Source organism: Musca autumnalis, unplaced genomic scaffold, assembly GCF_047663935.1.
Source record: "Musca autumnalis isolate F117 unplaced genomic scaffold, ASM4766393v1 scaffold_5, whole genome shotgun sequence".
In the NCBI taxonomy this organism is placed as follows: Eukaryota; Metazoa; Arthropoda; class Insecta; order Diptera; family Muscidae; genus Musca; species Musca autumnalis.
Window position 1 is genome coordinate 168,194,407 of NW_027412088.1, and position 19,543 is coordinate 168,213,949.

At 34.5% G+C, this 19,543-nt stretch overlaps 3 protein-coding genes across 3 annotated transcripts in view; 1 reads left to right on the forward strand and 2 right to left on the reverse strand.

Annotated features, from left to right (window-relative positions):
* Positions 1 to 3,199, forward strand: part of clos (closca) — a 50,608-nt gene extending 47,409 nt beyond the window's left edge. The window contains exons 13-15 of the mRNA XM_073955437.1: positions 2,051 to 2,334; positions 2,390 to 2,604; positions 2,816 to 3,199. Coding sequence (XP_073811538.1) covers positions 2,051 to 2,334; positions 2,390 to 2,604; positions 2,816 to 3,131 — 815 coding nt within the window. The 3' untranslated portion in view covers positions 3,132 to 3,199. The remainder of the gene's footprint in view (positions 1 to 2,050; positions 2,335 to 2,389; positions 2,605 to 2,815) is intronic.
* A 366-nt stretch (positions 3,200 to 3,565) lies between these two features.
* LOC141386590 (N(4)-(Beta-N-acetylglucosaminyl)-L-asparaginase) lies at positions 3,566 to 4,762 on the reverse strand. Its single transcript, XM_073955440.1, has one exon. It carries the CDS (start codon positions 4,669 to 4,671, stop codon positions 3,577 to 3,579), a length of 1,095 nt encoding a protein of 364 aa, XP_073811541.1. The 5' UTR covers positions 4,672 to 4,762; the 3' UTR covers positions 3,566 to 3,576.
* Positions 4,763 to 8,259: 3,497 nt separating this feature from the next.
* Positions 8,260 to 9,294, reverse strand: RpL31 (ribosomal protein L31). The gene is made up of 3 exons (XM_073957787.1): positions 9,239 to 9,294; positions 8,701 to 8,960; positions 8,260 to 8,622 (listed from the first exon to the last, which is right to left on the reverse strand). Exons 2-3 carry the CDS (start codon positions 8,922 to 8,924, stop codon positions 8,472 to 8,474), a joined length of 375 nt encoding a protein of 124 aa, XP_073813888.1. The 5' UTR covers positions 8,925 to 8,960; positions 9,239 to 9,294; the 3' UTR covers positions 8,260 to 8,471.
* Between the last annotated feature and the right edge of the window lie 10,249 nt (positions 9,295 to 19,543).

Below are 19,543 nucleotides of genomic sequence, written 5' to 3' on the forward strand. Positions count from 1 at the left end.
TTCGATAATATAAAGGAACATTTTTTTATCGGTGTAAAACATGATAGATTCTTGTCGGTTTTTGTATCATATAAGAATATGCAAAATCCGAAGTCCACTAATGACGTACTTTACAGCACATTTTGTATGCTTTTATTAAGCAAACACATGGCGATTATAAATATTTGCAATAATTTTGTCGTGTAGATGTCTTCAAATATGAAATTTCATAAAAATATGAAATTTCTTGTAATTTTTTTTCAAACTCCCACACTGTTTGCTGGGGAGATTTTTCCCACAAAAGGACACAAAATTCTCCCACAATTCAAGATAGAGAATGTATACTTTTTTCCCATGGGAACAAATTCCCAATTCGAACTTCATTCAGAATGAGTGGAGATGGGAAATGGGAAAAAAACTCCCACAAAATTTTATTCAGAATACGAACATTTGGGAATGGGAAAAAATTCCCAACTCCCATGCGTTCAGAATAGGGCTGTATATTTTTAATGCCTCCAAATTAGTTTATTTTGCATTTTCAAATCCATCCGACAGCAAAAGAACACATGTAATAATGGCCCATAGTCTAATTGTATTGTTTTATGGAAAACAAATTTGTAAAGTGGAAAAATACTTTTTTGTTTCATTTTTTTTTTTATTTTTTAATAAAATACAACCTGTTTGCTTCCTTTATTGGCGGACAAATTGTTCTGCTTTGGCAAGCCAGCTGATTGCTTGCTGGTTTTTGCTGGGAAGGTGTCTGTTTACTTTTTACAATTTTCTAGCAAAAGAGAATAAAAATCCCTTACTCTCTGAGAAAGTTCTTGCTGGAAAATTCTTGCTGGGAAAGTAACCAGACAGACTTACGAAATCCACTCGATTTCATCTGTCAATTCCTTTGTGTATACGTCAAATGAAAACTCATCTGAAATCGATTGGATTTCATTTGACGTTTGAGCAATGGAATTGAGTGGATTTCGTAAATGTAAACATAGTATTAATGTTGGCTGGTTGGTGAGAAGAAGAACGAAAAAAAGAATTAAGTTGATCCATCGATTCAATGCGGATGACAGAATCACCATCAAAACATTTCACATGAATGAACCCCCGTAATGTGAAAGCAGCAGAAATTATTTTATTTTTTCTTTTTCATCCAAATCACGGTTTGTAGGATTTTATACCCCGGTTACACTTAACCGGATTAACCCAGTGGGTTTGGATTTCAAATGCCAATTCCAATACGCAAACGTCAAATAAATCCTCTCGAAGTGGGTTAACCCGGAAAACAACTCTAGTGTCGGGCGGTATTGAACAGGATGTCTCAAACAGAATTACTAAGACAATAAGCGCATTTGGACGAGTAAGAAAAACATGGAATAACACACAGATAACAAGAGGTACGAAGCTGAAGCGTGGTTACTAGGGTGGGTCGATTTGTATGGAAGGAAAAAAATAACTTAATGGCCCGTCGCGATTTTGATTCTTATTATCAATTTTCAGAAAAACAAACTTTCTTTCCTTTCCTTTCCTTTCTACATTGTGATGTATAATAATATATAATATAATAATTTTTAATTTAGAATTTTTAAGCAAAAAATATAGTGAAAATACACATTTTCTCCAACTCCCAAACTGGGTTTAGCATCTTAATGGAATGTAAATCATTAAAAAGGTGTTATTTTAAGCTTTCATTTGATACCCATATCGGTTCAGGAAACCCTGTTATATATCCGGTTTTTTATCCGTGCTTTCGGTTCAAATAATCGGATAACCGGTTATGACCGCCTGTAAAATTGTATATTTTCGTAATCAGGTCATCGAGATCCATCTATCGTAAAAATTACAGATTTATCCGACAGTTATAGTTAAACTAGGAATAAGCCTTTTATTCTTTTATCAGAAATGACGTCCATCTTTACTCAAACGTTGGATGTGTTTAGGGCTTAACAGCCAATCATGAAAAGAGGAAACAAAAAGACATGTCAATAAGGTTAGGTTTAACAGTCGCCCATTGTGAATGTCCTTTGTTTTTCTCACAGTTGATAATTGATAATTTGTTTCTTAATTCCAGATTTTGAATGGCTTCCCCAGAATCCAGTTCTATTGAATATTATTCAGAAAATGACCACACATGCCAGTGATCCCATTCAAACAGCAAAATTGAAAGAATTGGTTGCAAATATTAAAACAAATATTGCAAACACAAATGTGGAGATAGAATTTTGGAATGAAACCTGTTTATTTATGTATCCAACTGCCCATAATTCACCGGTATTTAAGATAAGTTGTGTGGACTTTAATAAAAACATGATGAGCTCGGAGATAATGGCAAAAACGTCTAATAATATACGACAGGTTTGTTGTAAGCTTAAAATTTTAAAGGAAAATAATTAAAATTGTTATTTTTTAGATTTTAAACATCGGGCAAAATTCCATAGCCCTCATAACCAACACGTCTTTGGAAATTTGGAGCATGGAGTATGGAAAAATGAAATTATCTCAGAAATTATTGGTAAATCATCCCAAACAATTGTCTTTGGGCAAATTCCAAGGAATACGTTGTTTGGCAATTGTGGCCAATGCCACACCAACTTCCTTAAATAATGGTTTTATAGAAATTTACAGGTATTTATTAAGGCTGAGACACATTATTGGCTGGATTGCAATGAAAAAGAATAAAGGACTGTCAAGGTCACTTGAATTAAGACAACGTTTCGCTTTATCCTATAACTTTTCAAGCCAACCAATGACTTATGCAGGAAAACCCATCCCTCTATGTATCTCAGGCTTCATTCACCTTATAATGTATATGTTAATAATACTTATCACTTTTCAGATCTATTAATGGCGGCATTTTTAAATTATGGCAAACTCTATCATCTGCCCATGCCATAAAAGTGGAATTTTCCTATATTACTACAAGTCACGATTTTCTTTTGTATGCCATAACTGATTCGCTGGAAAAATCCTTTATTGTTTATCAATATCAAGGCAATATTTTAGGCTTTCAAGAACATCTAACGGATACAATTCTACCTAAATATGCCAAAGATATTAAACTGCTAGATTTAAAATCCACAACGGATAATTTGTTGAGTATTTTGTACAAAGATAAATTAGTTATTATTAAAACAGTTTTAAGTCAAATGTAAACATTTATTTTATTTTGTAAAATAATACTATTTGATATTTATTTGTTATAAAATAAATTATTATTAAATAATTCCAGGATTTGTATCACTGATAGTCTTAAAAATGTAAAAAAGTGTCAGTCGAGCATTTGCAACAGGTTAAATGGTAAACATAAAGAAATAATATGTCTGTTCCAGAAACTACAATTTTTTACTACGATAACAATATAGATATATGATAAATATATGATATAAAAAATAATAAAACTTTGTAGATTTTTGCAGTTCTGGAACAGAGTTAATGTAACGACAGTTCCTGGCTAGAACACGGTTCATTCTGATTGTTGCAGCAGCCCCACTGAGATGACAGTCGAATTTGCTAAGTAATACTATGGTCGTTTCGGTTCCTAGGCCCTACTACGCCGGAAACGAGAATGATAAGTATTACCAAATAATTTTTGTTCTTTTATAATTCATTTTTATTTCCTTTATTTTTAATACATTTTTCATATAAGACCACTGTACTATTGGTCTTACCAAAGACCACTGAATATGGAAATTTCTCCATTCCCACACAAGCAGCAGCAAATCTACCAAAACGTGTTACAACTACCAAACCTCCACTAAATTTTGGATAAAATCTTAAAATTCTTTGCATACTTTCGGTGGCAGCATCTTCAGGCGTCAGACCACCGCGCAATAACTCCACTGCCAAAAAGGATGGGAGAAAACGCATCATAACATCACCATCACCAGTTGCTACGGCAGCTCCCACATCATTATCAGCATAGGCTCCGGCACCGGGTATTGGCGAGTCTCCCACCCGTCCTGGTATTTTATTTCTGGCACCATTTGTTGAGGTTCCGGCAACAATTTGTCCCTTATTATCAATTACAATCATACCAATTGTATCATGATTCCATTGATCTACTTTGTATGAATAGTAATCTTCTTGAGTCAAGATAGTCAAATCTTGATTCGGTTTATAGGGCCCACATTCTTTTTCCGGGTCAGGTTTAACATTTACCCAGAAATTTGGTTGACATTTATTTTCCAACCATTCCTTATGAATTGCCTTTGATTTGTCGGTAGTCAGAGATTCTCGATCCATACCCATCATTACAGCAAAATTGGTGGCTGCCTCTCCAACCAAGAGGGAATGTTTTGTATGTTCCAATACCAAGCGAGCTACTTTGGCGGCAGATTTTATTTCTTTCATCCCAGCCACAGCACCCATATTCATATTAGAACCATCAATTATCATGGCATCCAAGGTGGTTTCACCATTCTCATCAGGACTGCCACCATAACCCACCGTACCATCGCATTGTAATTCTTCGCATGTTGAACAGCCTTCCACCAAACTATCAATGGCACTCCCACCGGCTTTTAAAGTTGTCCAAGCTGCTTCATTTGCCTCTCCAAAAGCCCAAGTGTTAATGACAAGAGGAAGATTTTTATTTAACGTGGCATACGTCGTTTGTGCAGTCACAACAAACCCTATGGTGGCCAGTTGTAAAAAATGTAATAAAACTAGGAACTCTTTATTAATTTTATTCATTTTTCAAACAAAGAAATTGAATTTGGTGGAATGTTTACTTTTTTGCTTAACAGCTGATCTTATCATAAACAAATTTTGACAGTCGTGATATAAAGCGCCATCTTTTGCATATATTTTAAAACTGAGGTTAAAATCTCCATTTAAAAAAGTAATGCTAAGTTTACATTAACGAAATCCACTCGATTTCAACTGTCAATTCCATAGCTCAAACGTCAAATGAAATCTCATCTGGATTTCATTTGACGTTTAACCTATGGATTTGACAGTTGAAATCGAGTGGATTTCGTAAATGTAAACCAAGCATAAAACAACTTTATTGTAACTCATTTTTTGAGTTAACTACAAAAGTCGATATTTCTAGTAAGTTTGCGACGAATAAAAAGTTATCGTAAAAGCTATGTTCCTTTACGTGCAAGTATCCTCAAGTTTTACCACTTTTTACTCGAAAAGCGTTCCTTTACTTCTGACACCATACAATTCATATGAGAGCAGTTCACAACTTTTGCTACTTTTGCCGGTTTTACCATTTTCAAAAGTAAAGGAACAGACCAAAAGTTCTACCAGTAGTAATGGTGTTGTCAACTTTTCATTAATAATTTTGCGTTTTAATGTTAACGATTTATGTCGGTAACTCAAAAAGGGAATCGTTAGAGTCGCACCATGGCCCAATAAAGAAGGTCATCCAATCGGCAAATTCACCAAAACATTCAACTCTACACCTTCATTTGTTGTCAAAAGTTGTTGTTGCGAATAAAAAGTATTTCGCCTTGATTTTGTTATTATTAAAAATGTTTATTTATTTTTGATTTCTTTTATATCACACAACAATAAACGCCACAAAACACAAAGATAATTGTAGACAAATGTTTTATTCGCGATATTTCAAAAGAATTTAAACATTTTTTAACATTTAGTTGAAATAACCAAAATTTGTTTTGATAATTTTGCTATGGGCAACTACATATGTTTTTTTGTTCAATTTCAAACTACGACAATATACATATGTATGTATTTTGACAGGAAATGGAGGTATCAGCTTGTCTTATTGGATGACCTTCTATTTGGATCATGAGTCGCACAATTGATCTAAAGGGTGTTTTTTTAAGTCTGATAGAACTTGAAATTGTAAAAAATAACACAAAAAATTAAATTGTAATCAAAAATTTTTTTATTCGAAAGATCAATACGTGACATTAAGATTTGAAAATGATTTCGGGCATATGGGCACCGCGGCTGTTCTTGACGAAGAGCATTCTGGACGTCCAATTTTTGGCCACTTTTTCGAGCACTGCTGGCCGTATGTCACGAATAACACGAACAATGCTGGCCTCCAAGGCATCAATTGTTGCTGGTTTATCAGCATAAACCAGTGACTTCACGTAGCCCCACAGGAAATAATCGGGAGGTGTCAAATCGCACGACCTTGGAGGCCAATTGACAGGTCCACTTATCGAAATCAACTTATCGCCAAATTTTGATTTCAATAAGTCGATGGTTGCGTTCGCCGTATGGCACGTAGCGCCATCCTGTTGAAACCACATCTCCTCCGGATCAATGTCATCCATATTTTCAAACAAAAAATCATTGATCATGGTGCGGTAACGATCTCCATTGACCGTAACGCGAGCTCCGGCCTCATTTTTGAAGAAATAAGGTCCGATGATGCCACCAGCGTGAAAACCGCACCATACGGTGCATTTTTCTGGATGTAATGGAGTCTGTAGGGTCTCTTGTGGATTGGTCTCACTCCATATGCGGCAATTTTGCTTATTAACAAACCCGTTAAGCCAAAAATGCGCCTCATCGCTGAACACAATTTTTCGTCCATAAGTTGCGCGAATCGACGACTGATTTTCAAAGTAAATTTGGATAATTTTGTAGCGTTGTTCAAGTGTGAGTCTATTCATGATGATTTGTCAGAGTATACTGAAACAAATAAAAAAAAAGTTTCATCAAAATTTAATTTTTTGTGTTTCTTTTTACAATTTAAAGTTCTATCTAGCTTAAAAAACACCCTTTACATGCATACATAAGCTCTGTTCCTTTACGCGCAAGAATCTTAAAGTTTTACCACTTTTTACTCTAAAAGAGTTGCTTTACTTCCTTCACCATACAATTTATATTTATATGGGAGCAGTTTACAACTTTCACTACTTTTGCCGGCTTTACCATGTTCAAAAGTAAAGGAACAGGCCAATATATGTATCTAGCAGTAGTATCTTTGCCAACAGACATCAAGAAGTCTTTTGTGGAGGTCTACCATTTCCTTCTTTTATCTATAGAAGACCTCTTGAGGCCTTTTGTTGTCTATAGGAAACTGAAGTGGTATGCCGTTGTCTCTAATAGACCTTAAGAGGTCTTCTGATGTTTATAAGACCTGAAGAGGTCTTCTATTGTCTATAGAAGACCTCTGTAGAAGACATCTAGAGGTCTTCTTTAGCCCATTGTTTATAAGACCTCAAGAGGTATTCTACTGTCTGTAGAAGACATCTAGAGGTCTTCTTTAGCCCATTCTTTTGTCTTTAGAAAACCTCAGGAGGTCTTCTTTTGTCTTTAGAAAATCTCAGGAGGTCTTCTATTGTCCTTACCAGACCTAAGAGGTATACTGTTGTCTATTGAAGACCTCAAGAGCTCTTCTGTTGTCTATAGAAGGCCTCAAGAGGCCTTCTTTGACCTATTGAAGACCTCAAGAGGTATTTTGTTGTCCTTAGAAGACCTCAGGAGGTCTACTTTCGTTTTTAGAAAACCTCAGAAGGTCTTCTATTGTCCTTAGCAGACCTAAGAGGTCTTCTGTTGTCTATTAAAGACCTAAAGACGTCTTCTGTTGCCTATAGAATAGCTCAAGAGGTCTTCTGTTGTCTATAAAGATTTCAAGAGAGATGAGGAGGGCTTCTGCTGTCTTTAGAATACCTAAAGAGGTGTTGTATTTTATGTATATAAAAAACCTTAGGTCACAGTCTACACCTTAGGACTTTTGTTGCTCATAAAAGACCTCAAGTATTCTATTATTTGTGGAAGACCCTTAGAAGTCTTGTTGTCTATAGAAGAATTGAATATAGGAATGCCAAGATTTCTTCCTTCTGTGGTTTATATGAACCTCAAGAGGTTTCGTCTGGTCCCTAAATAACTTTGAGGTCTACTGTTGCCTATAAGAACCCCAAGATATCGTCTGTTGTTTCTAATAGACCACAAGAGGTCTTCTATTGGTTGTCTTGTTCAAGCCCTAAACAAAATCCTTGTGTAATATGGTGCGTACTTTTTATCATAGTTTCAGTTAAAGCATAGGGAGAAGGTTTTCCTAAAATATTCGTTTTGAAAGCCATTAAGATTTCGTGCTCGCGTCTAAAGATGCATTCCATATTATAAAGTAATTCTATATTTCACTTTGGGGAACTCATGAATTATTTTCAAATGTGTCTCTTGAATCCACTTCTTCTAATGATTCCACATCTCTTCGGGAAATCATGAATTATTTTCAAATGTGTCCGTTGAATCCACTTCCTCTAATGATTCCACATCTTTTCATTTTCCATGCGCAATAAACATTCATCTTCTCGTCTGTTTTTCTTGTTTGTAAAAAATAAAAACTTTTTATTTTAAATGGTAGAATTTTATATTTTTGTTTTTTCTAAATTTCATTCACCATAAAAAATAAATGTACTTTCATTTTTTGTTTAAATCTAAGTCCGCGTTTTAAAACAAACAAATATCTAATCCTGGCCAGTTTAAAAAACATATTCCCTTAACCGGCAATACATTTTTCAAAGGAATGCAGGATTATCCAAGTGGTGGCGATTGATTTAATCGTCATTGGATTCAACATTTTCGGTTTGCAAATTCTTGAAGGTGGGGACGGGGACATAGGTGACCAAGGTGTACAATTTGTTGGGTGAGTCCTCATCGTCATTACGGCGGCGAGCCAAACGGACGCGAACGCGGAAAGGTGTAGATCTGTAAGCCAAGAAAGAGAATTGTTAGTTTTTGTTTACACAACAAATATTGTTTGGGCGGGAGAGACGCTACACTTACCTGATACCCTTGGACCAGATATGTTTGTTCAAACGGGTATCGATTCTGACATCAGTGGTGCCCATTTCCTTTTCGGCAAATTTGCGGATTTCCTTGATGGCACGAGGAGCACGCTTCTTGAAGCCAATGTTGTGCACACGCTTGGACATATGAATGGTGCACTCGCGGGTCACCACTTCATTGATGGCGGATTTGTTGCGTTTTTCACCTTTAGCCTTAACCATTTTGTTGAAGAAGATGCTTATCTGCTATTCCAAGTCCTGTAAGACAAAAACGTAGACAGTTTTCCAATTAGTTCACATCATCTATGTTTTTTTTTTTTCAATTAATTTATTCACTAAAACTACTGCCTCTCCATGGGAAGTCATTTTAATTTATTCTCTTTTTTAAGCTATTTCTCACTAGTTGCTATGGAATTTTCTTTGGCATAATTTCACCCCACACTCATTTCATAATTAACACAATTCATTTTTATTTTAATTTATGGATTTTTTAGATGTTTTTGGATTTATTTTAGAAAAAATTCACAAAAACCAACCTATCGGAAATGAAAGCCTGACGTAAAAGAAAGGCAAAACTGTCAAATTCCGAAACGTCATCGTTAAAATGTCAATACAATACATAAACACAACAATGTGCGATAAAATGACTGAAGTGCGTTAACGTGAATGTAGATGGCGCCATGTGAACACAGCGTATGACGTACGATGGCTGAAAAATAATCAATTTAAAAATATTTTTTAAAGTTATTGTTTAATGAAAAAATTTAGTTCATTTTTGTCCTAAAAAATTTGTATAAGAAAAAATGTTATTGGGAAGACATTAGGTGGGATAACGCCATGTTTACGCTATTTGGCTTGTTATAGCACGTTTATATACATATGACCGGATTTAACAAACCCACTGGGTTTCAAAGGTCAATTCCATTGCGTATATGTCAAATAGATCCTCATAAAGAAGGTTAACCTGGCAATGAGCTATAATATAAACAGCATTTTAACCTTTGTTTATGAGGATTTATGGCTCAATTTTGATCGAAAATTCTTCAAGATGTCAAAATGTTTGTTAACGTTTTCATTTTTGTAACATTGTTTTGTTCGCCTATAATTCGAAAATGGAATTGTCAAATTTAGAAGAAGAAACAACGAATCCGGCATTTTACGTCACCTTATAATTTCGTCATGGTCAGAAATGAAGCAAGGAAAGAAAGCCAGGCGTCAAGGCTTCTTATGTACTGAGACCTTTAAGGTCTAGGTACATAAAGCCGTAAATACATGCAACATTTCAGTAAAGTTGGACCACATTTCTAATAAAAGAACAAAGAAAAATCCAATCTATGTTGCCCTTGCTTTTTTAATCTTTTGTCAGAAAAGACGCCAAACTTTTGGTCTGTTCCTTTACTTTTAAAAATGGTAACAGTGGCAGAAAATGGTAAAAGTGGTGAATTGCTCCCATATAAATTGTATGCTTTTTAAAGTAAGGGAACACTTTGCAGCATGGTAGAACAAGAAAAGGTAGCAGCAATACCCAGCTGACTAAACTGGGCTGTAGTGTTAGTGTCAAATTCCATTCGACATTTTATGTATTTATTTCGATGTTCGATGTATATTAGGGATATATATTTTTGAAGAACAAATTTATTCATCAGAAAAAAAACTATTTCCCATAAAGACGGCTTCATATCATTGACATGTAACCTCCTCCAGGTCCGAACGACATGCCGCACACTAAAACACCGCTTATAGAGTCGGTACAATATTTGTTAATATGTGTGGTATTTTGTTAAACTTGAAAAGAATAAAGCCCTAATAAACATGTGCTTTTTTGTTTTCAAAAGCAAATGATTGAAACAGCTTCTCTTTTTTCAATGAATTACCAGCGACCCGAAACATTTTTGCAAGTATTCTACTTTCTGCGAGAAATTATGCATTTAGTGGAATGATATGAAAACATTCAAATTGAAAATCTAACGAGTTTTCATTCATGTTTTCCAAAATATTCAATCAAATGTGAAAAATTATTAGTTTTTTAAATTCCAATAATTTATAGACATTTCCTTGTTTTGTTTACATTTACGTTGACACTAAGGTTTACAAACAAAAACAAACATTGGAAAGCTTACGTATTCAAGAGAGAATACAAATGTCAATAAATACCAAAGAAGACAAAGACAACACCAAACTACAATACTCGGTTGCAATAGCTTAAGTGATACGTTCTGTGATATAGATTAGATTTTTATTTACAATTATTTATTTATTTATTTATTATTTATACAATGCGTGTTTTTGTGAAGTCCCGTTTTTTATAAATATAAATTTGAGAAAATTAACTAATTGTAAGTAAAAATTATAATCAAATATCCACATGAAAAAATTTATGTTAAAAAATGCCAATTTTGTTTCAACAGAAAAATTCCAATAAAAAAAAATCCCCTGAAGAAGTCGGAAATAAACTGACGAAACGTTGGGAAAAATAATGAATTTACATTAGTTTTATTCATTAAGAAATTCTGACCAAAAAAGCCCATCTAAAATAAAAAAAAAAACAAATTCCTTTGTGGTTGTTGTTCGAGTTGTATTTGTTGTAGTATTAACTTTACCTTGTATTTGTTCTACCATGACTTTGCAGGTTAAAAATGGTAAGAAATGGTACCTCAGGCAAGAAAAGGAACAGAGAATTTACAAAAACGTGGGTGTATTTGCGGCTTAAACTGGGTTAAGCTGCTGGCTTTCTTGCTCGGCTTCTTTTTGTGACAGGTGTCGACTAGGTTGCCCTTTTCTTTTTTTATTATTTTATGAAGCGGAGCAATTGTTTATTTGTACCAGCTTTGTTCCTTTACTTTTAAGTGGTAAAAGAGAAAACTGTCAATATTGCTCTCTCGTTAACAGTTTTACCAGAAAAGTAATGGAACAAAAAATGGTAGATCTGGTGCATGGCACAATAACAAAGGTACAACGGCAAAAACAGCTGGTTATCACACTAGTTGTCATAATTCATTATTGTCAATAAAAACACATACAAAATGTAAAAAAGCAATTCACAATAATACATTATTGTGGCCATGGTGGAATAATAAGGTTTAACGCCAAAAACAGCTGATCTTCATACCAATTGTCAACATGCGTTATTGTGAATAAAATCACACCCCTTTGTGTTTACACTATCTATCAATGTCATATGAGCTGTCACTTCTTTTATCCATTCGACATCCTTTATGCTTGTCAAAGTCCATACCACTTTTACAGCCTGTTTCTGTATGTCGAAAGAAGAATATGTCCGAAAGAAACACGTCCAAACTCTTGTGTGTTTTTCAAATTTGTTTTTTGTTTTTAAGCAAAAGCAAAGTAAAATTATTTCGAAAACTAAAGTTCGGGCGTGTTTCATACGCACACATTCTTCTTTCGACATACAGAAACTTGCTGTTAGTTTTTGCGTTCACACTAGCATACAATTTCATATGACCAAAAAATATAAATCACGCAAATAACACAATTTATATTGTTAAAAACTTTAATCGCACGCACATTTTCGTTTTCTTTACATATTTCCTTAATTTTTGGTAAAATAGTTTTCTTCAATTAATTTTTCAACTGCAAACGAAAATACATGGACGAATAGAGCGCTCCCTAAATGAAAAATGTACATATGAGTTGCCACATCATTTTGATAGATGGAAATTTTCATAGTGGTCACACTATGTGTACAACATTCACAGGTAGCAAATTTGACATCTCATATGACATTCATAGATAGTGTAAACAACCCTTAAACAAACAATTCAAAGTAATGCATTATTGTAAGCAAATTTGACGTTTGACATGATTTGATGTAACACCTTCTTATTCCACCATGATTGTGGCCAAATTTGACGTTTGGTATGATTTGATCCCATCAAAAAGTTTGCATCACTACAAGTGTACGGTACATTTGCCGTTGAGTACATGTTTTCCTTTGAATTCACTTATGAATTTTACAAGAGAGCGCGCAGCTAGGATGCACTCCATTTTGCTTCCACAGCACACATCTAGGATGCACTCCATTTTCGATCCCAATCGCGGCTTATTGCTATGTTTACATTTACGAAATCCACTCGATTTCAACTGTCATTTCCTTTGCTTATACGTCCAATGAAAACTCATTTGAAATCGATTGGATTTCATCTGACGTTTGGGCTATGGAATTGACATTTGAAATCGAGTGGATTTCGTAAATGTAAACATAGTATAAGATGCAGTGCTTTGGATTGAATTTATATACATTTTTGGGATTGCATTTTTAATCAGTCTAAAGATGCAATTAAAATGCAAGCCATTGCGAAATATCCCAAAATAAATAAAATGCATTTATTATTTGTGTAAAACAAGAACACAAAGAACTTAATTATATAAACACAAATTAAAAAAAGTTTAATCCAAACGCATCTCATTTTTTTTCATCATATTAAAGTTTTTTATGTTTCCTTCCCATCACTAGTTCAGCTTTCGACATGGAATCCAACTCCACTCCATTAAAAATGTCTGTCTTGTGAATTACCCCAAAAATGTTCGCAACTTAAGTTGTTATTTCTTTATTTTATAACAAATTCTTCGAAATGTATACACTCTTGCTTATCTTTTGAAGAAATATGTAGGGATCAACCAACTGTTTTTTTTCTGTAGGGATCTCTACAGCAACTTCTTATAAAATGTATCGAACAGAGTGCGTTTTTCATAACTCTGTTGAACTACATCGAAAGATGTTGTGAAATCATAACTCCAATTGCACAACTTCCAAATTTTTTTGCTGGGATGTAACACATTCTTATGTCCAATTTACATTAGCAACTTTTTCGTCATTTGGAGCTGTTTCGTCATTTATTTGCTAAAACAGACAACATTTTGCGTCATTTACCATACAAAAATAAATGACGATAGCTGCGTCATTTATTCTAAACAACGCACGAAAACACCATACTATTATAATAGTGCGGTTACACTACAGTTTTTTGCCGGATTAACCCACTTTATGAGGATTTATTGCTTAATCTGGTCAAATCTGACCAGATTTGCCATACAAAAATTAAATCCTCTCACGACTGGGTTTATTTTAAATCCGGCACAAATCCTCCAAAAATACAGTGTTGTATTCGGTATTTGTGCAAAAAAATCCAACTCTACTCAAAAAGTACCAAAAGTTGCAACTGTTTTTGCAACAGAGTTTGTCGTGTTTTACACGTTTACGATTGGTCGCATAAGATTTTATGGAGTTAATAAATCTAAAGTTATTTGAAAATCATAAAATTATTTATTTTTTTACATTAGACACTTTTTTAACAAAAAGTACGCTTGATACAATGATACAAAAATGTATCCCTGTGTGTAAAATATACCAATATGAGCAAAGAGGGGATGATATCTCATACGAGAAATTGTAAAAGTGTAACACACGACTTTATCAGTTATTTTGTATGTATACGTAAACAAACATCAGCTGACAGTTTATATCCTCGAAAAGCTAAGTGTAACCAGCAAAGATTAACCCACTGGATCTATTAAACCCAGTGGGTTAACCACAGTTTATACAGTTGGCCATTCAGAATTCTGTTAACAACATTTGACAACAAACATAATAGATTGTTCATTATTGTGATTTGATTTCCTTTGTATTTTATCTATTTGACAGCAAACTAAATAGTCAGGGCTAACTAGTTTGGGCTGAATGGCCAACTGTATAAACTGTGGGGTTAACCTTCAATAGTGTAACCGGGGTATAAGTCCCGGTCCACACTAGAGTGATTTCATTGAAAAAATTGCATGAAATGATGCGTCTCTAGATCGACCTCCATAGTAAAGTAAAATCATAAAATTGCTGTAGTGGGGAATTCGATTTAAGAACACCTAATTTCATGAAACTTTTTAATGAAATTCACGCTAGTGTGGACCGGGACTAAGCAGCCCAGTTTTTTGTCATAAACTACCCAAAAATGCAACTGTTTTATGATGTCTTTTGTCAAGTTTACACTTATGCTTAGTTTACATTTGGCGTCGTTTCGTGATTTCGAGGGCGTTTCGTGATTTCGCGCGAAATCAAGCAAAATTTATCATGATTTCGCATACAAAAATGAAATCCTCTCATTTCGTGATTTCAGCGAAATCAACATCGAAATCACAGTACACATGATATACAACCCTGCTTTTGCCTAAAAAAGTACCAAAAGTTGCAACACTTTTCACGTATCACAATAAACAAGGTAGATGGTCAATTGCTGCAACTAAAAATTTTAGTATCAAAATTTGTAAACAATGTGAAAAAATATTAAATTACTTTGTTACAATGATATTTTTTATTGTGTTCCCGTACTTTTCAATGGTAATGTTAGAAAAAAGTGCGAATTGTCAAAACTTGCTTTCCCATACAAATTTCATAAAAAATAAGGGAACGGAAAAATAACGGAAATTGCAAAAACTCCAGCATAAATATCAAAATCGGCTATAATATTAGATGCCAATGAACATGCTTGCTGCTAGTTTTCTACTAGGCCAAAATTGTATGGCAGAAAACAGAAGAAGAGGGTGTTATTCGGCGCTATTTTTGTTTAAAGAGAAGTGCAAGTCTTGCTAGATTTCGGAGTATGGGAACGCATTTTTAGCACTAAACGGGAAAACTACTGCAAGTACTAATTTTGTGCAGGTTCTGAGCACAATTTTTATCTATCGAATGGCCTGTTCCCGTACTTTATAAAGTGGTAAAAGTTGTAACAGTCGTAAACGATTTTCATATACATTTTGCGTAAGGGAACGAAAATGTGTAAAAGTGGTAAAACTTGTAAAAACTTTTTAGTTCTGGAACAGAGCTAAAATTTATTATAACGGAGTCTCAACGATAAAATCATTTTTTGATATTTTCATTTGTTAGTACTATACGCAATTAATACGATATATAGGTCATTTTACGATAATTTTCAATATAAAGTTTTAATGTTCTATATTGTCGTATATTTTTGATGCTTAATTCAATTTACAACAACTTGTTTTGAAAATTCATGTTCGATCAGCTGCGCATATGCATCCACCTTGATCATTGTGATATGTTTGAAATCAACAAAAAAATAAGTGTAAACACCGGGGTGTATTTCAGGATTTCGTGAAATCCAGTGGATTTTGGAGCGCAAGTATAAACTTGGCATTACGCTCCAAAATCCACTGGATTTCACGAAATCCTGAAATACACCCCGGTGTTTATACTTTTTTTTTGTTGATTTCAAACATATCTGGTCTGTTCCCGTACTACACATTTCTACACATTTTTACTCCGATAACCGATTTTTCCTTTATGTTATCGAAAAAAATAGTAAAAATGTGTAGAAATGTGCAGTACTGGAACAGACCAATGACAATTATCAAGGTAGATGCATATGTATGTGCAGCTGATCGAACATGAATTTTCAAAACAAGCTGTTGTAAAATGAATTAGTCATTAAAAAAAATACGACAATATACAACTTTAAAGCTTTATTTCGAAAATTATTATATAAAATTATCAATATATCGTATTAATTATGTATTATAATAACAAATGAAAAAATAAACAAGTAAAAAAGTATCAGTCGGCTTTGCCGACAGAGATATACCCTCAGCCTGTGCAAATTGAAACACTTTTTTCACAAAAAACTTATGTATTTAGGGGGTTTCAAAATTTTTGTCGTATGAACCGGCAAAAATGTTGATTAGGATTAAAGTTCAAAAATTTTGCGGAAAAGGTACTTAAAGGAATGGACCGACATAGACCATGGGAGGGGGTGCCATAGGGGGTTTTTACACACTTCGGGCTGTTTTCTCAAGAAGTATGGACTTGCCCCTGCAACAACTTTTACCATCGTAATTGAGGCAAAGAATGTAAGTTGCTTCAACAAAAATCAAAGTGATTCAATAGCAGGTCTTAAAGTGAACTTATCCAAAATTTTGTGTGGGAGGTACGGGATGGAGTGGACAAATATAGTCCGTATTGGAACCTGATCTATATCTGGTAGTTATTATGAGAATGTGTAAAGTATGGACCAAATCGGTCACTCCCATCAAGAGTTATCGTGCGCACAATTTTTCCGAATATTTTTGAACTTTTGTGTGGTAGGTACCTGAAGGAGTGGACCGATATGGCTTATCTAGGAACTTAAAGTAAGTTTGGAAACAATATTACGAAGGCCAAATTTTGGCCGGAATCGGCATTTCCGTTCGAATTATCTTGCGCTTCCACCCATAAACATGGTGTCATAGGGTTTGTTTTTCAACTTTCAAGCTATTTTTTCAGGAAGTATGGACTTGCCCCTGAGGAAACTTGTACCTTCGTATAGGGGACAGTGAATACAAGATGCTACAACAAAAACCAAGGCGATTCGAGAGCAGGTCCTGAACTGAACTTTTCCGAAATTTTGTGTGGGAGGTACTCGAATGAGTTTACCAATTGAGTCCATATTGAAACCTCATCTAAGTCTGGTAGAAATTTCATAATGTGCAAAGTATAGACCAAATCGGTTATTCGCTTCAAGAGTTATCGTACGCACAAATTTTCCGAACATTTTCGAACTTCTGTGGGGGAGGTACCAGAAGGAGTGGACCGATATAATCCATCTTTGAACTTGAACTAAGTTTGGACAAAATATTACGAAAGCCAAATTTTGGACCGAATCGGCAGATCCGTTCGAGAGTTATCTTGCCCCCAACCACAACACACGGTGTCATAGGGTTTCTTGTAACTTTCAGGCTATTTGCTCAGGAAGTATGGACTTGCCCCTAATGAAACTTACAGCGTCGTATAGAGGACAGCAAATACAACTTGCGTAAACAAAAATCAAAGCGATTCGAGACCAGGTCCTAAACAGAAATTTTCCGAAATTTTGTGTGGGAGGTACCCGAAGGAGTAGACCGATTGAGTCCATATTGGAACCTCATCTAGGTTTGGTAGAAATTACACGATGTGCAAAGTATGGACCAAATCGGTTATTCCCTACAAGAGTTATCGTGCGCACAAGTTTTGCGACAATTGGAACCTCATCTAAGTTTGGTAGAAATTACACGATTTGCAAATTATGGACCAAATCGGTTATTCCCTACAAGAGTTATCGTGCGCACAAGTTTTGCGACAATTTTTGAACATTTCTGGGGGGGGGGGGGGTACCTGAAGGAGTGGACCTATATGGCCCATCTTCGAACTTAAATCGAATCTGAACAAAATATTTCGATACCCAAAATTTGAACCGAATCGATTGATCCGTTCGAGAGTTATCGTGCGCACCAGCCTCCCAGACAGACAGACGGACGGACATTGCTAGATCTACTCAAAATTGTCTGAAACGGATATCGTACAAACATACTTGGGGTCTAAAACCATTATTTCGATGAGGCACATTTTTGGTCGTATCAAAGTGTAAATACCCTCTTTAGCCTAAAGGCCTGCGTACATAAGCTGCCTTGCCTGCTTACCTTGCTTACTTCTGATAAAAGAATAAAAAGGAAAAGGGCAACCCAGTTCGAAATTTTCTCGGCCTTCTTTATTCTTTTATTTTTATTATGTCAAAAATGGAGCAGGAAAGCAAGGCAATCACGCAGAGCAGCTTATGTACGCAGGCCTTAAAGGCTGAGGGTATAAAAATGATTTTATCGTTGAGACATCATAATAATAAATTTTTGTAGATAAAAGTTGTGTTCAGAACCAGCAAAATATTACTACTTGCTGTAGTTTTCCCGTTTAGTGCTACAAATGCGTTCCCGTACTCCGAAATTTAGCAAGACTTGCACTTCTCTTTAAACGAAAATTGCGCTGAATAACAAACACCATCCATCTGCTCCTGTTTTCTGCTACACAAATTTAACATAGTAGAAAGTAGCAGCATGTTTATTAGCACCTGAATATGTTAGCTGATACGTTGATTTTGACATTGCTGGAGTTATTGCAATTTCCGTCAGTTTTCCTTTCCCGTATTTTTTAAGAAATTTGTATGGGAAGGCAATTTTTGACAATTCGCTCTTTTTTCTAACATTACCGTTAATATTTTTTTCACATTGTTTACACATTTTTATAATACATTTTTTTTACTGCAATTGACCATCTACCTTGTTTATTGTGATATACGTGAAAAGTGTTGCAACTTTTGGTACTTTTTTAAGCAAATACAGGGTTGTATATCATGAGTACTGTGATTTCGATGTTGATTTCGCTGAAATCACGAAATGAGATGATTTCATGATGAAATAATAAGGTGGCGTAAAACGTCCAGCTGATTGGTTTCAATCTGTCAAATTTTTTGTTATTGTGAATAAATTGTATGAAAACGTAAACAAACATTTTGACATATTGAAGAATTTTCCGCCAAAAATGAGTTGTTTTTGTGCTACTTACGTGACCTGTTAAATAGATCATGGATGATTTCATTTTTGTATGCGAAATCATGATAAATTTTGCTCGAAATCACGAAACGCCTTCGAAATCACGAAACGACGCCGAATGTAAACCAAACATTTGTTTTGCTAAGTTTACATTTACGAAATCCACTCGATTTCATCTGTAAATTCCATAGCTCAAACGTCAAATGAAATCTCATCTGAAATCCATTGGATTTCATTTGACGTTTAACATATGGATTTGATAGATGAAATCGACTGGATTTCGTAAATGTAAACATAGCATTTGTTTGTGTGTGTTGTAGAAAAACAAAAATACTCAAACGATGACAAAAGTGAAAATAAATGTTTAAAAAACTTGCAAAAATTATGTTTTTTTGTTTTTAGAATTAATTTAAATTATTCGATACACATTTGTGTTGTGAAATTCTTATTTCTCGGAATAAATATATTGTGCGCGTGAG

Excerpts from the sequence above, each read along its gene's own strand:
- LOC141386590 (XM_073955440.1), bottom strand. The coding sequence starts at position 4,671 with ATGAATAAAATTAATAAAGAGTTCCTAGTTTTATTACATTTTTTACAA.
- RpL31 (XM_073957787.1), bottom strand. The coding sequence starts at position 8,924 with ATGGTTAAGGCTAAAGGTGAAAAACGCAACAAATCCGCCATCAATGAA. Across the intron at positions 8,623-8,700 it reads ATCTGGTCCAAGGGTATCAG|ATCTACACCTTTCCGCGTTC; the intron begins GTAAGTGTAGCG and ends CTTGGCTTACAG.